At 42.0% G+C, this 13,169-nt stretch overlaps 1 protein-coding gene across 2 annotated transcripts in view; it reads right to left on the reverse strand.

Moving 5' to 3' along the window:
• Positions 1-13,169, reverse strand: part of map3k4 (mitogen-activated protein kinase kinase kinase 4) — a 297,498-nt gene that overhangs the window by 226,262 nt on the left and 58,067 nt on the right. For both annotated transcript variants that reach the window (XM_004914648.4, XM_002936262.5), the window contains exon 5: positions 7,755-7,901. In XM_004914648.4, the coding sequence (XP_004914705.1) occupies positions 7,755-7,901 (147 nt within the window). The remainder of the gene's footprint in view (positions 1-7,754; positions 7,902-13,169) is intronic.

Here is a 13,169-nt window from a genome sequence, read left to right on the forward strand (position 1 = left end):
AACCTCCCTTCTTCTAAACGGAGTGGGTGCCCTCGTGTTCGTTGGAAGGACCTACTGGTAAATAAAACATTAGAAAGGTTATTATATGATCCCCTTATATATTTATACATAGTTATCATGTCACCTCTTAAGCGCTTCTTCTCCAGTGTAAACAGACCCAACTTGGCCAGTCTTTCTTCATAACGGAGACTTTCCATACCCTTTACCAGCTTAGTTGCCCTTCTCTGGACCCTCTCTAACTCAATAATGTCCCGTTTGAGCACTGGAGACCAAATCTGAACAGCATATTCTAGATGGGGCCTTACCAGTGCTCTATAAAGGGGAAGAATAACCCCCTCCTCCCGTGAATCTATACCCCTTTTAATACAGCTCAAAACCTTGTTTGCCCTTGCAGCTGCTGCCTGGCATTGCTTGCTACAGCCAAGTTTATTATCTACAAGGACTCCAAGGTCCTTCTCCATTATGGATTTGCCTAGTGCAGTCCCATTAAGGGTGTACGGGGCTTGCATATTTTTACATCCCAGGTGCATGACCTTACATTTATCCATATTAAATCTCATCTGCCACTTAGCTGCCCAGATTGCCAGTAAAAAAAAGTTTCATAATCTTGCTTTGGCAACATTTGCTATGCATTACAGTCATCAACCAGAGCTCCAGAAGACATGGATCGCTTGACATGTGCTTGCACAACTAATATTACCATTTGGCACCAAAGAGATTGCACATGCCACTGCTGCCCCAAGGCATCCATAGGGAGCAAATGCAAGAAAACCTAAGAGGATAAATTGTAGTAAAATAGAAAAATAGATCACTGCATTAACTGAATATTTTTGTTATCTAATAACTTATATAAATAGTTTCTTATTTATATAAAAAAGTCATCTGACTGCACCTGACTGGCATGTTAAGATTGTTGTATTTTATTTTGGATATGGCACAAGTGTCTGAGTGCAGTGATGCTTTATTCTGCAAGAGTTGTAGCCTCAGCATTATTAGTAATGTATGTGCCAGGACGGAAGCCTACAAATTGGATTTTGTATTCTACTGCTTATTATGTTGGGTTGAAAAACCCAACATACAGTTCATCGACTTCAGCTTATTCCGCTCTCTTCTTCTTCTTAATGCCTCCCATTTTCTAAACGCTGCTCCTCCAACAGTTTTAGGGGTAGAACACCCAATCTCTCCGCACTTGTTTGCCCTATAGCGGAAAGGTAGCTTGTTCTTTTCTAAGCAATTCCACCCCCCCCCCCCTCCGTCTTTTTGTGGCGCCGCTCCAAACACCCCAATTTTCCCCTTTGACAGGGAAGATTTTCAAACTGCTGCCATTCTTACAGTTTTGAAGCTACACTCCCCAAACTTGAATGACATATTCATGAGGTCAGCCTGAATGAAAATATGATGATTGTTGGACATCCTAAAATGGGTAGAGCTGTGAACAGCAAATCAGATTTTACCTATTGACTTGGCAAAAAATCAACCTGCTGTCATTCTCACAGTAATAACACCAGGGTCCCCAAACTTTGCAGAGTCAGGCACTAGGTAATTGCAGTTCAAGGTTAGAAAAGTGGGTGGAGCAACCAACAGCCAATCAGATTTTACCTGTTGACTTTCAATAGGGAAATTCAACCTGCTGCCATTTTCACATTATTAACACCAGGGTCCCCAAACTTTTCACAGTTGGTCACTAGGGGACTGCAGTTGAAAAAGTGGGTGAAGCCACCTACAGACAATCACATTTCACCTATTTACTTTCAATGATGAAGTGAAGTGTAAAATGCTGTTAGTCCCACAATTTTTATGCCTTAGTCCCCAAACTTTGCAAAGATGGTCACTGGGGGACTGCAGTTCAAAAATAGGAAAACTGGGTTGGGCCACTAACAGCCAATCAGATTTCATCCATTGAATTTTATTGGCTTAAAATGTAAATGCTGTGAGTCTCCCTATATGCAGATGACCTGCTGGTCTACTTGGTAGACGCAGGCCCCTTATTAACTACATTGGCCAGTATCATAACACATTTCGGGAAACTCTCTGGATTGCAAGTTAATTGGGATAAATCTGCCTTGATGCGTGTTGACCCGACCCCCCTCCCTGCTCTACCACAAGACATCCCCTTAATGGCAGTAGAATCATTTAAGTACTTGGGAATCCAAATCCACCCAGACCTAAACAAGAAACCTTGATCCAATCATATCCTCCTTAAAGGAACAGTAACACCAAAAAATTAAAGCGCTTTAAAGTAATAAAAATATAATGCACTGTTGCCCTGCACTGGTAAAACTGGGGTGTTTGCTGCAGTAACACTACTATAATTTATATAATAAGCTGCTGTGTAGCCACAGGGGCAGCCATTCAAGCTGGAAAAAAGGAGAAAAGGCACAGGTTACACAGCAGATAACAGACAAGTTCTGTAGAATACAATAGTGTTTTATCGGTTATCTGCTATCTGCTATGTGCCTGTGCCTTTTCTCCTTCGAATGGCTGCCCCCATACTACACAGCATCTTATTTATATAAATTATAGTAGACTTTCTGAAGTAAACACACAACTTTTACCAGTGCCGGGCAGCAGCACATTATATTTTAGTTACTTTTATACACTTTCATTTTTTGGTGTTACTGTTCCTTTAACATCCTACCCATGTGGTCCAAACTTCCCCTAACACTAAAAATTAACATTTTTAAGATGCTTTACCTGCCACGCTTTCTATACATATTTCACAACTCTCCTATCCATATCCCCAAAAGCTTTTTCAAAGCCGTTAACCAGACCCTTATACACTTTATATGGAGAGGCAAAACACCTAGACTGGCACTACCAGACTTATACCTTTGCTACTTAGCTAGTCAGTAGCACTACATTAAATGGTGGTTTGATCCCGACCCATATAACCCAAATATGGCTCTGCAAGCAGTAACAGTAGGGTCACTGGAGGGCCTTAGACATCTTCCATATAGAGCAACTACAGACCACAAAAACGACAACTCCGAGGACAGCCTGGAATCTAGCACTCAAGATGTATCCACAACACCCCCCAAGCTTAACACCCAATATACGCTTATGGGCAAACTCTCTACTCCCCCACTTCTATCCTGACTTTTTGTATTGGCCACGCAAGCAGATCAGGCGTCTGCAGGACACACTTGATGGCTCTGCACTAGGAACATATGAGTTCTTCAAAGAGGAACATGCAGAACCCACTCTCTCCCAATTCCGATATTTCAAGCGCAGTTTGGTGGAGTTGACATACAAACCTCCCAAGCACAGTTTAAAACTGCACTCTGGTCGCCCACTTTATCCAAACCTACATCGACACTGTATAAAATTCTATTACAAACAACCCCCTCCCCATTCAAAACAGCACACCGTAAATGGTTGTCCAATGTCCCAGATCTTACAGAGAAAGACTGGGAAGAGGCAACAGATAGAGGGTATTACTACTTATTTTCATTAAGAGATAAACTTGTCCAATTTAAATGGCTGCACCAATTTTATCTCACACCTATACAATTGAGGTCCATGGGATGCAACCCCGAACGATGCCAATGGAGGAGGCAAATTTCTTACGCATGGCCAAGTCTTGCCTGCATGTAGCAAAATTTTGGTCTGAGGTTATAAATCCAAGCAGACAAATTAGAATTTCCCAAAATTCTGACAACCCAGGTGTGTATACTGGGAATCCTGGATGAATTAATAAGTACTAACCACGCCAGAACCAGATATAGAACACTCGTATACTATGCAAAATTATTGCAATGACTTGGATGGGACCTAAATCTCCTACAGTTCAAAACTGGATTACCCAGTTAACTTGATTTGCCCCTTTTTAAACTTACTCTGCTAGTCAGAGGTTCAAAAAAGAAATTTGAGAAAATCTGGAGCCTATGGTGGGAGGCAGGCCTAGGTGGACCAGGTTCCTTGACATAAAATGTAACACCCCAATTTGCATGTATGGATGACCTTAATCTCCTAACTGGACCCTTCATGCAACAGCCACTTACTTATAAAAAGTCTATACTACAAGCAAGAGGTAATACACTGCTTAAAAAAATAAAGGTAACACAAAAATAAGACATCCTAGATCTGAATGAATGAAATATTCTTATTAAAGGAGACATTTTATATAAAGTTCATATTCAGTTATAATATTCATCCTCCCTCAAAATGTGAAATGATGCAGAAAGAAAAAGGTTTTGAAAGCACTTTACCTACTAAAACTGCCATTATATGAGAGATGCAGAGACATCCCCTCAAGTCTGAAGCTAAAGCAAAATGAAACATAAGATCCTTCAGTCTCCCACAGGAACTGGTCACAGCACTGACTGACAGGCTTTACTCAGCAGTAGCAGGGAAAACCCCTCCCTCCTTCTGTCTCTCTCTGCTTGTGCTGCTGCTGGGGGGGGAGGAGCGAGTAGAGAGGAAAGGACTGCCTGTGACATTGCTAAGCCCCACCCTCCCTATGCATATTCACTTCACTTTAAGTAGCTATGAGAGCGAGGGGCCCCAGCCACATACTGAAGAGTCTAAACCGGAAGCTGGCATAAGGTCTGGGTAGAGCACAGTTTTCAAGCTGTTATGGACATATTTGAACCCAAAAGGTATTAAAATAAAAGCACTTCTATTTTACAGTTTTTACATGGTTTAGTGCTTTGTAAAAATGTATGCTATATATCCCCTTTAAATACTTCGTTCTTTACATAGTTGAATGTGCTGACAGCAAAATCACACAAAAATTATCAATGGAAATCAAATTTATCAACCCATGGAGGTCTGGATTTGGAGTCACACTCAAAATTAAAGTGGAAAAAAACACTACAGGCTGATCCAACTTTGATGTAATGTCCTTAAAACAAGTCAAAATGAGGCTCAGTAGTGTGTGGCCTCCACATGCCTATGACCTCCCTACAATGCCTGGGCATGCTCCTGATGAGGTGTGAGGATCTCCTCCCAGACCTGGACTAAAGCATCCACTAACTCCTGGACAGTCTGTGGTGCAATGTGGCATTGGTGGATGGAGCAAAACATGATGTCCCAGATGTGCTCAATTGGATTCAGGTCTGGGGAACGGGCGGGCCAGTCCATAGCATCAATGCCTTCGTCTTGCAGGAACTGCCGACACACTCCAGCCACATGGAACATTGTCTTGCATTAGGAGGAACCCAGGGCCAACCACACCAGCATATGGTCTCAACAAGGGGTCTGAGGATCTTATCTCGGTACCTAATTGCAGTCAGGATACCTCTGGCGAGCACATGGAGGGCTGTGTGGCCCCCAACGAAATGCCACCCCACACCATTACTGACCCACTGCCAAACGGGTCATGCTGGAGGATGTTGCAGGCAGCAGAACGTTCTCCACGGCGTCTACAAACTACAGTCGCGTCTGTCACGTGCTCAGTGTGAACCCGCTTTCATCTGTGAAGACCACAGGGTGCCAGTGGCGAATTTGCCAATCTTGGTGTTCTCTGTAAATGCCAAACGTCCTCCACGGTGTTGGGTTGTAAGCACACATGCACATGTGGGCCCACTGGAGCTCATTCTGCAAGGCTCTGGCAGTGCTCCTCCTGTTCCTCCTTGCACAAAGGTGGAGGAAGTGGTCCTGCTGCTGGGTTGTTGTCATCCTACGGCCTCCTCCACGTCTCCTGATATACTGGCCTGTATCCTAGTAGCGCCTCCATGCTCTGGACACTACTCTGACAGACACAGCAAACCTTCTTGCCACAGCTCGCATTCATGTGCCATCCTGGATGAGCTGCACTACCTGAGCCATTTGTGTGGGTTGTAGACTCCGTCTCATGCTACCACTTGAGTGAAAGCACCGCCAGCATTCAAAAGTGACCAAAACATCAGCCAGAAAGCATAGGAATTGAGAAGTGGTCTGTGGTCACCACCTGCAGAACCACTCCTTTATTGGGGATGTCTTGCTAATTGCCTATAATTTCCACCTGTTGTCTATTCCATTTGCACAACAGCATGTGTTGCTACCTAAGTGGACAGTTTGATTTTACAGAAGTGTGATTGACTTGGAGTTACATTGTGTTGTTTAAGTGTTCCCTTTATTTTTTTGAACAGTGTATAATTGAATGGACCCACGCTGAATAATTGTGATCATTGTCATACCAACCAAACCTATTTTACTATACTACTTTTGCCATAACAGAATTGAAATATGTTTACTGCAATACTGTAATCAGTTTTACCCCTTTTCCGTTATCTTTCTTTTTTTTTTTTTCTGTCAATCTCACACTATTTATGCCAGGGTGCCCACTGTGTCACTGGGTGACTGACTCAAGGTTAGAAAAAGTGGGCACACCCACCAACCACAATTTACCTATTGACTTTTATTGATTTAAACTATTAATCCTAGGGTCCCTAAACTTTGTAGAGTTAGTCACTGGGTAACTGCAGTTCCAGATTAGAAAAGGTGGGTAGAGCCACAAAGCGCCAATCAGATGACACTCGTCGACTTTCAGTGGGGAAATTTAAATTGCTGCCATTCAGACACTATTAAAACTAGGGTCCCCAAACTTTGCACAGTGGTTTTTACTATATAACTGTGGTCCAAGTTTAGAACAAGTGGACGGAGCCAACAACATTCAGTGACTTTACGTTTTTCAAACCAACATGAAGTTTGATGTCAAACTTCCCTTTCTAGTTATTATTTGCAACCTGTAGGACAGGGGTTTTTTTTTCTACTTATCACCTTACATACTCCAGTACAGCTTTGTCCATTACTAATCCAGGTAGCTTAGTGGGTTGTCATAGCAATTCCATGAATACCTCAGGGGTTTCAAGTTAAAATATTATCAGCTGTATTAGGAACTTTGGAATATTTGGCAGTTGTGTCCTTATTTGCACAAATGCAACCCAATTAATTTTTTGCATGCAGAATTTTGCTTAGATAGTATTCATAAATAGCTGAAAATATATTTAAAAACATGCATATTCTATACAAATACTGATAGGGGGTAAATAGGTCTCTGCTCAATAAGAGCAGAGACACAAGTGAGAGATTCTACTTATTTTGCATTTTTACTTAACATGCATCAACTGGTCCCTGTATTTTCTATTGTATTTTACTTATTTACGTGGTGCTTAACAAGGCATAAACACAAACAGGGATATTATACAGTAGAGATTAAAAATAAATACTTAAAAGGAAAACCAAACACACTCCCACCCGTCCCAGACAATCCCCCCTTCCATTGCCATCTGAGCCCCCTCCCTGCAGAGTCTATTTCAGTAAACAGTGTATCAAAATCTGACCTATACTTGTAGAATAGCGCAGTGGACCTAGCAGGTGCCATCTACTGAATTTTTGTGAATCTTTGGATCAGTTCGGTAGCACAAAGCTTGCTGTTGTATTGAAAATGCTTCTGACAGAACTTGGTTTTGGTTCACATGAAGTCAAACTTAATTTTACTCCTTCTCTATTTAAATATGCCCAATTGGCTTATAGTAGATTTTCAAATATTCAGTAAGTCTAATTTATGAACACAAAGTGTGAAATGTGCATCTTTAAACACTATCAGCAAAGTATTTTGTGCACAAACACACTCTTAGCTTGCTTTGTGAACCAGTGCATTAAGTTTAGTCAGAAGCATTTTCAATACAATAGCAATTCAATTACAAATTTAAGCTACAAAAAATACAATAGAACATGCAACATTAACTTCTTCCATACCTGCAAATATTTCATCATGCAACCATATATTGCATACATCATACAAGCAGCTGGTCATTAAGGACTCCTACCATTAACATTTTGTGAAGATCATCTTCAAATGAATCAATGTCACAATCCAATTTCTGCAGGTCATCCAACACTTCTCGGAGCATGAACTGATAATATTGTTTCATGAGAAGTCCGCCCTTCAGAACTTCTTTGCACTCTCTCACTAACTGCATAAAAAAAAATAACAACATTGCTTATTGCTGCATTAATAGCCATAAGATGATTATCAAAGTTTTTTGAATGATAACATTTAGCTAAAGTCAGTTTTTATGAAGGGCCTACATTAGACAGCTTATGGAGATAGAGATATATATAGATATATAGAAAGATGATAGATAGATAGATAGATAAGATACAAGTTGCCAATAAGCTGCACACCATGAGAAAAGATAATACCTGGGTGCCAGTGCAGAAAGCGTAGATATACAGAAATCGAGTGACAGCACATGCAGGGATTTTCACACAGGAGTCTCGTAGTTTCAAAAAAATAAATGTGACGCTTTATTCAAATGACACACACACACACAAAAGTCACCAGAACTCCTTAAGTATAGCTGTTGTTGAGCTGTATTTACTTTCATGCAGTCTTCTCTTTATGGTAGACTTGGATATCGATACGCCTACCGCCTGGAGAGTGTAGTTCACTTGGTTGGCTGTTGTGAAGGGGTTTCTCTTCACCATGGAAATGATTCTACGATAATCCACCACTGTTGTTTTCCATGGATGTCCAGGTCTTTTTCCGTTGCCAAGTTCACCAGTGCTTGCTTTCTTTCTCAGGATGTAACAAACTGCAGATTTTGCCACTCCGAATATTGTAGCAATTTCTCGGATGGGTTTTTTCCGTTTTCGCAGCTTGAGGATGGCTTCTTTCACCTGCATGGAGAGCTCTTTTGACCACATGTTGTCTGTTCACAGCAAAATCTTCCTCATGCAAGCACCACACCTCAAATCAACTCCAGGCCTTTTATCTGCTTAATTGATAATGATGAACGGACTTGCCAGCACCTGCCCATGAAATAGCCTTTGAGCCAATTGTCCAATTACTTTTGAGCCCTTGACATGAAGGGATTGTGTTAAAAAAAAAAATGCTTTAGTTGCCTCCCATTTTTATGCAATTGTTTTGTTCACCCCACTGAATTAAAGCTGAAAGTCTTCACTTCAACTGCATCTGAGTTGTTTCATTTAAAATTCATTGTGGTAATGTACAGAACCAAAATTTGAAAAAAGTTGTCTCTGCCCAAATATTTATGGACCTAACTGTATGTGTACATATACATACGTATTTACACATATATATACATATATATATATATATATATATATATATATATATATATATATATATATATATACATATATATATATCCAGGGATGGGGTGACGGCACTCTCAGGGATTTACACAACGAAGTCTTTGAATTTTGCAAAAAATGTGAGGCTTTATTCAATCCAACGTTTCAGTTCCAAAATGGAACTTTCATCAGGGATAGCAACACCACACTGTGCTACAAACTTATATAGACCCAAAAAAGGCGCCAAAGTTGTTGCTAGGCAACCCTCAAACAAATATTTACAGTGAGAAGTTTCAGACAAACAACTTAAAAACATATTGTAATGTATATATACAAGTAAATAACTAATCCGAATCTAAAGGGAAGGTTAATGGGAAAGTGTTACAAGACCTGAAAAAGTGACTGAACATGGCTTCCGAGCCTCATATCAGAAGAGCCGAATATGCGGAAGAGCCCCGTATTAATCCTTCCCTTTCACCAGGACATAGGGCACATAATCATATGGAACCACCTGAGGCTGTGGAAAATAGGGCACAAAGACGAGCAGTTGCGCGCCGTTGCTAGGCAACCAAAGTAGAGGTGAGCGGGCACACAGAGCCCGAGTGTATCGGCAATAGCTGTAAAGGATATACGTCCAAGCGGGTTTTCCTTCACCCAGTGCTGAACAGAGCGTGCGGGAGAGCAGTACCTACAACAGACACCCTAGTTATCGATGGGGTGCCGTGGTAGCGCTGCATGGGGTAGATTAAAAGGAATGGTACTGTTGCCTGCCACACCACTCACATACTAAGGTTCCGGGTCAACATTGTCAGAGTGCCACGAGTCCCAAACGGGGCACTAATAGCTTCAGGGGAGGAGGGGGATCGCCCAATGCCCTACAGTCCTGGGGAGGAAAAAATATATATAGAGAATGCCCCCCGCGGGGCGCAGCCATCAATGGAAAAGGGGCTAGGGTACACCTGCTACCCATGGGAAAGGCTCGTACGAGGAGACATGGTGTAGCCAGAGGTTGCCACTAGAGGTCAGAGAAACACTTAAAAGGTTGGAGCTATAGCCAGCGAGAGAACTGTTACATAGTTACTAGGGAAAAGATACATGGTAACAGAGGGAAAAAACCAAAAAAGAAAAAAGAAACATACAAAGTATCCAAATTGATATATACAATCTATCATTATTTGAACAACTGTAGAAGGGAATCTGATCAGCATCAAAGCTATCAGAAGAACACTTTATTAGAAGTGCTGTAGAGGCAAATTTAAGTAAAACATCCAAGTGGTAAAGTCTCATTAAGTCCCCTTGGGGCCACGCAGTCCAATCTATGGATCCAACGGGATTCCCTCCTCAGCAGGGCCAGGTCTCTGTTACCACCCCTAGATAGGGGGGGTTGGTAGTCTATTGCCATACACTTAAAGGTGGGCAGAGAGTGTCTCATGTGTAAGAAATGTCTGGCGACCGGTTGATTGGATTCGCCTTCTTTAAGAGCTTTACTAATCGCCGAGCGATGGTTGCCAATGCGTTCTCTCAAGGTGGTAATGGTCTTGCCTACATAGTATAAACCGCAGGGGCAGGTAATGATGTACACAACAAAGGTGGAGAGGCAGCCTAGTCGGTGCAAAATTTTTAGTCTCTTACCCGTATGTGGGTGTGGGAAATCCGGACCAACAAGTAGGCACCTGCACGTGACACAGTCAGGGCATTTGTAGCACCCAAGTTTTTTATAACCAGAGAGCCAGTTTTTTGAATTGACCTCTGGGTTTTTAAAGTCAGTTTTGACTAGTAGGTCCCGTAGGCTGTTACCCCTTTTGTAGCCCATAAGGGGCTTCTGGGCCTGGTAAAGAGATAAAGAATCGTCCTGATTAATCATCGGCCAATTTTTAGTGATGCTACCCACAAGTGCCCGTGAGTTGGATGAGAAGGTAGTAGTAAAAATAAGAGGTGGTTTTTGTTTGTTTGGAATGGGTTCCTTATTCAGCAGAGAGTCTTGTGTGTGTTGTAAGGCTCTCTGAAGTTGTTCATACAAGATGTGTTCTTTGTAACCGCGTTCTATAAATCTGTCGTACATTTCTTGTAGCTGGGTTTTGGCGGTATTGGTTGAGCTGTTGTTCCTAATTACCCTAAGAAATTGGGAATAAGGAATGCCCTTGATAGTAGCTGGAGGGTGATGACTGGAGGCGTGTAGGATGGAATTGCGGTCCGTTGATTTGCGAAACAGTCTGGTCCCCACTTTGCCATTCATTTTGAAAATGTTCAGATCCAGAAAGTCAATGTTGTCTCTATGGTGATTCAGAGTGAATTTGATGGGGCAATCCAGGTTGTTCAGGTATTGATGAAAAGCAAGTAACGCCTCCTCCCCCTCAGTCCAGATCAGGAACAAATCGTCAATGTAGCGAAAATAGATCAAAATAGATTTGTGCAGTAGCGGGAGCAGATGGATGGATTCAAAGTCAGCCATATAAAGGTTTGCGTACGAAGGTGCGAGGGCACTGCCCATTGCGGTGCCCGATGTTTGTAGAAAGAACTTATTTTCAAAGCGAAAAAAATTCCTGGTCAATGTCAGTTCCAAGAGCTGTAGAAGGAACTCCGTGGGTGCACTAGTAGTGCTCATGGAGAGTGCTTTCTTGGCTGAACAGATGCCTTGGTCATGTGGGATAATTGTGTATAAGCTGGTTACATCCATTGTGACCAAGATGTAATCATCTGGGATATCCCCCAGTAGTTTAAGTTTTTTTATAACATGTGTCGAATCCTGGGTATATGATGCCATATTCTTGACCAAAGGTTGCAAAAAAGAGTCTATGAACATAGAGACTGGCTGATAAAGGGAGCCGACAGCCGATATAATTGGTCTGCCAGGGGGTGCGGCAAGGGACTTATGTATCTTAGGTAAAGTATATATGATAGGCGTGCGGGGAAAGTCTGTCAACAAAAAGTTATATACGTCACTGGTGATCCAGCCTGCATTCAGGGCCAGGGTGAGATGCTGGTCCAGTTCATTTTTAAACTTACTTGTTGGATCCCCGGGTAGTGCCCTATATGTCTTGTGATCAGATAGTTGTTTTAAAATCTCCTCCCTATAATATGCATAGTCCAAAAGTACTATTGACCCACCTTTGTCAGCTGGCCTGATGACCAAGTCCTGGTCATCCTGAAGGGTACGGATGGCGAGACGCTCGGCCGGGGATAGATTGGGCTGTAAATTAAGTGTTTTGCCTGCTTGTTTGGCCTCTAGTGCCAACACCTTCCCAAATGTACGTACTGAAGGAGGGGATATCTGACTCTCTGCACAGGCACCCAGGTATTGTCTATCTTTATGGTGTGCAGCTTATTGGCAATCTGTACATATATATATATATATATATATATATATATATATATATATATATATCTGCTTGTATGATATACACACACATATAAGAGGATTTGTTTACTCACCGATAAAGCCTTTTCTCGAAATCCCATCACGGCAGCATAGCTACTAGTGGGTTAATGCAGTCTTCCCTTTAGGAGGCAGGATAGCAAGAAAAAAAGTCTAGGGTCCGTCCCCTGACTCCCCTCCCTCATCCCTGCATTAGCCCCACCTGCAACAGTTACGGCTAGCACAGCTGATATTAGAGATAGATAGGGTGGGACTCCCTGTGCTGCCTTGACGGGACTCCGAGAAAAGGCTTTATCGGTGAGTAATCAGCTTGAAATAGGAACTAAAATGTTCTGAAAGCTTGCTATGGTTATCTTAGTTAGCCAATAAAGGTATCACCTTTATACCACTTTTGTTATTTTTTATTTCAAAAGGGTTACCCTGTAAACATTTTTGACTGGCTAACATGGTACATCACCTTTTCCTGCATCGGTGAGTAAACAAATCCTCTTTTCTCAGTCTTCCCTAGGCAGCACAGGTACTAGTAGGTTAGTCCCAAAGCAGTTAGAGTGGGTGGGATAAATAGAGGACAGAAGTAGTAACAGATCAATCTAGGATAATAGAATAACAGAAGCGTGTAGGTGCTCTAACATGGCAACCGAGGGTGAGGGTTATGACCTCACCGCGGCTTGAAGAACTTTGCGGCCGAAGGCTGCTTCAGCACATGGAATTTGTAGAACATGAAAGTGTGTATGGAGGACCATGTAGCTGCTTTACATAGCTGTTCGGC

This window comes from Xenopus tropicalis, chromosome 5 (assembly GCF_000004195.4).
Source record: "Xenopus tropicalis strain Nigerian chromosome 5, UCB_Xtro_10.0, whole genome shotgun sequence".
Taxonomy (NCBI): Eukaryota; Metazoa; Chordata; class Amphibia; order Anura; family Pipidae; genus Xenopus; species Xenopus tropicalis.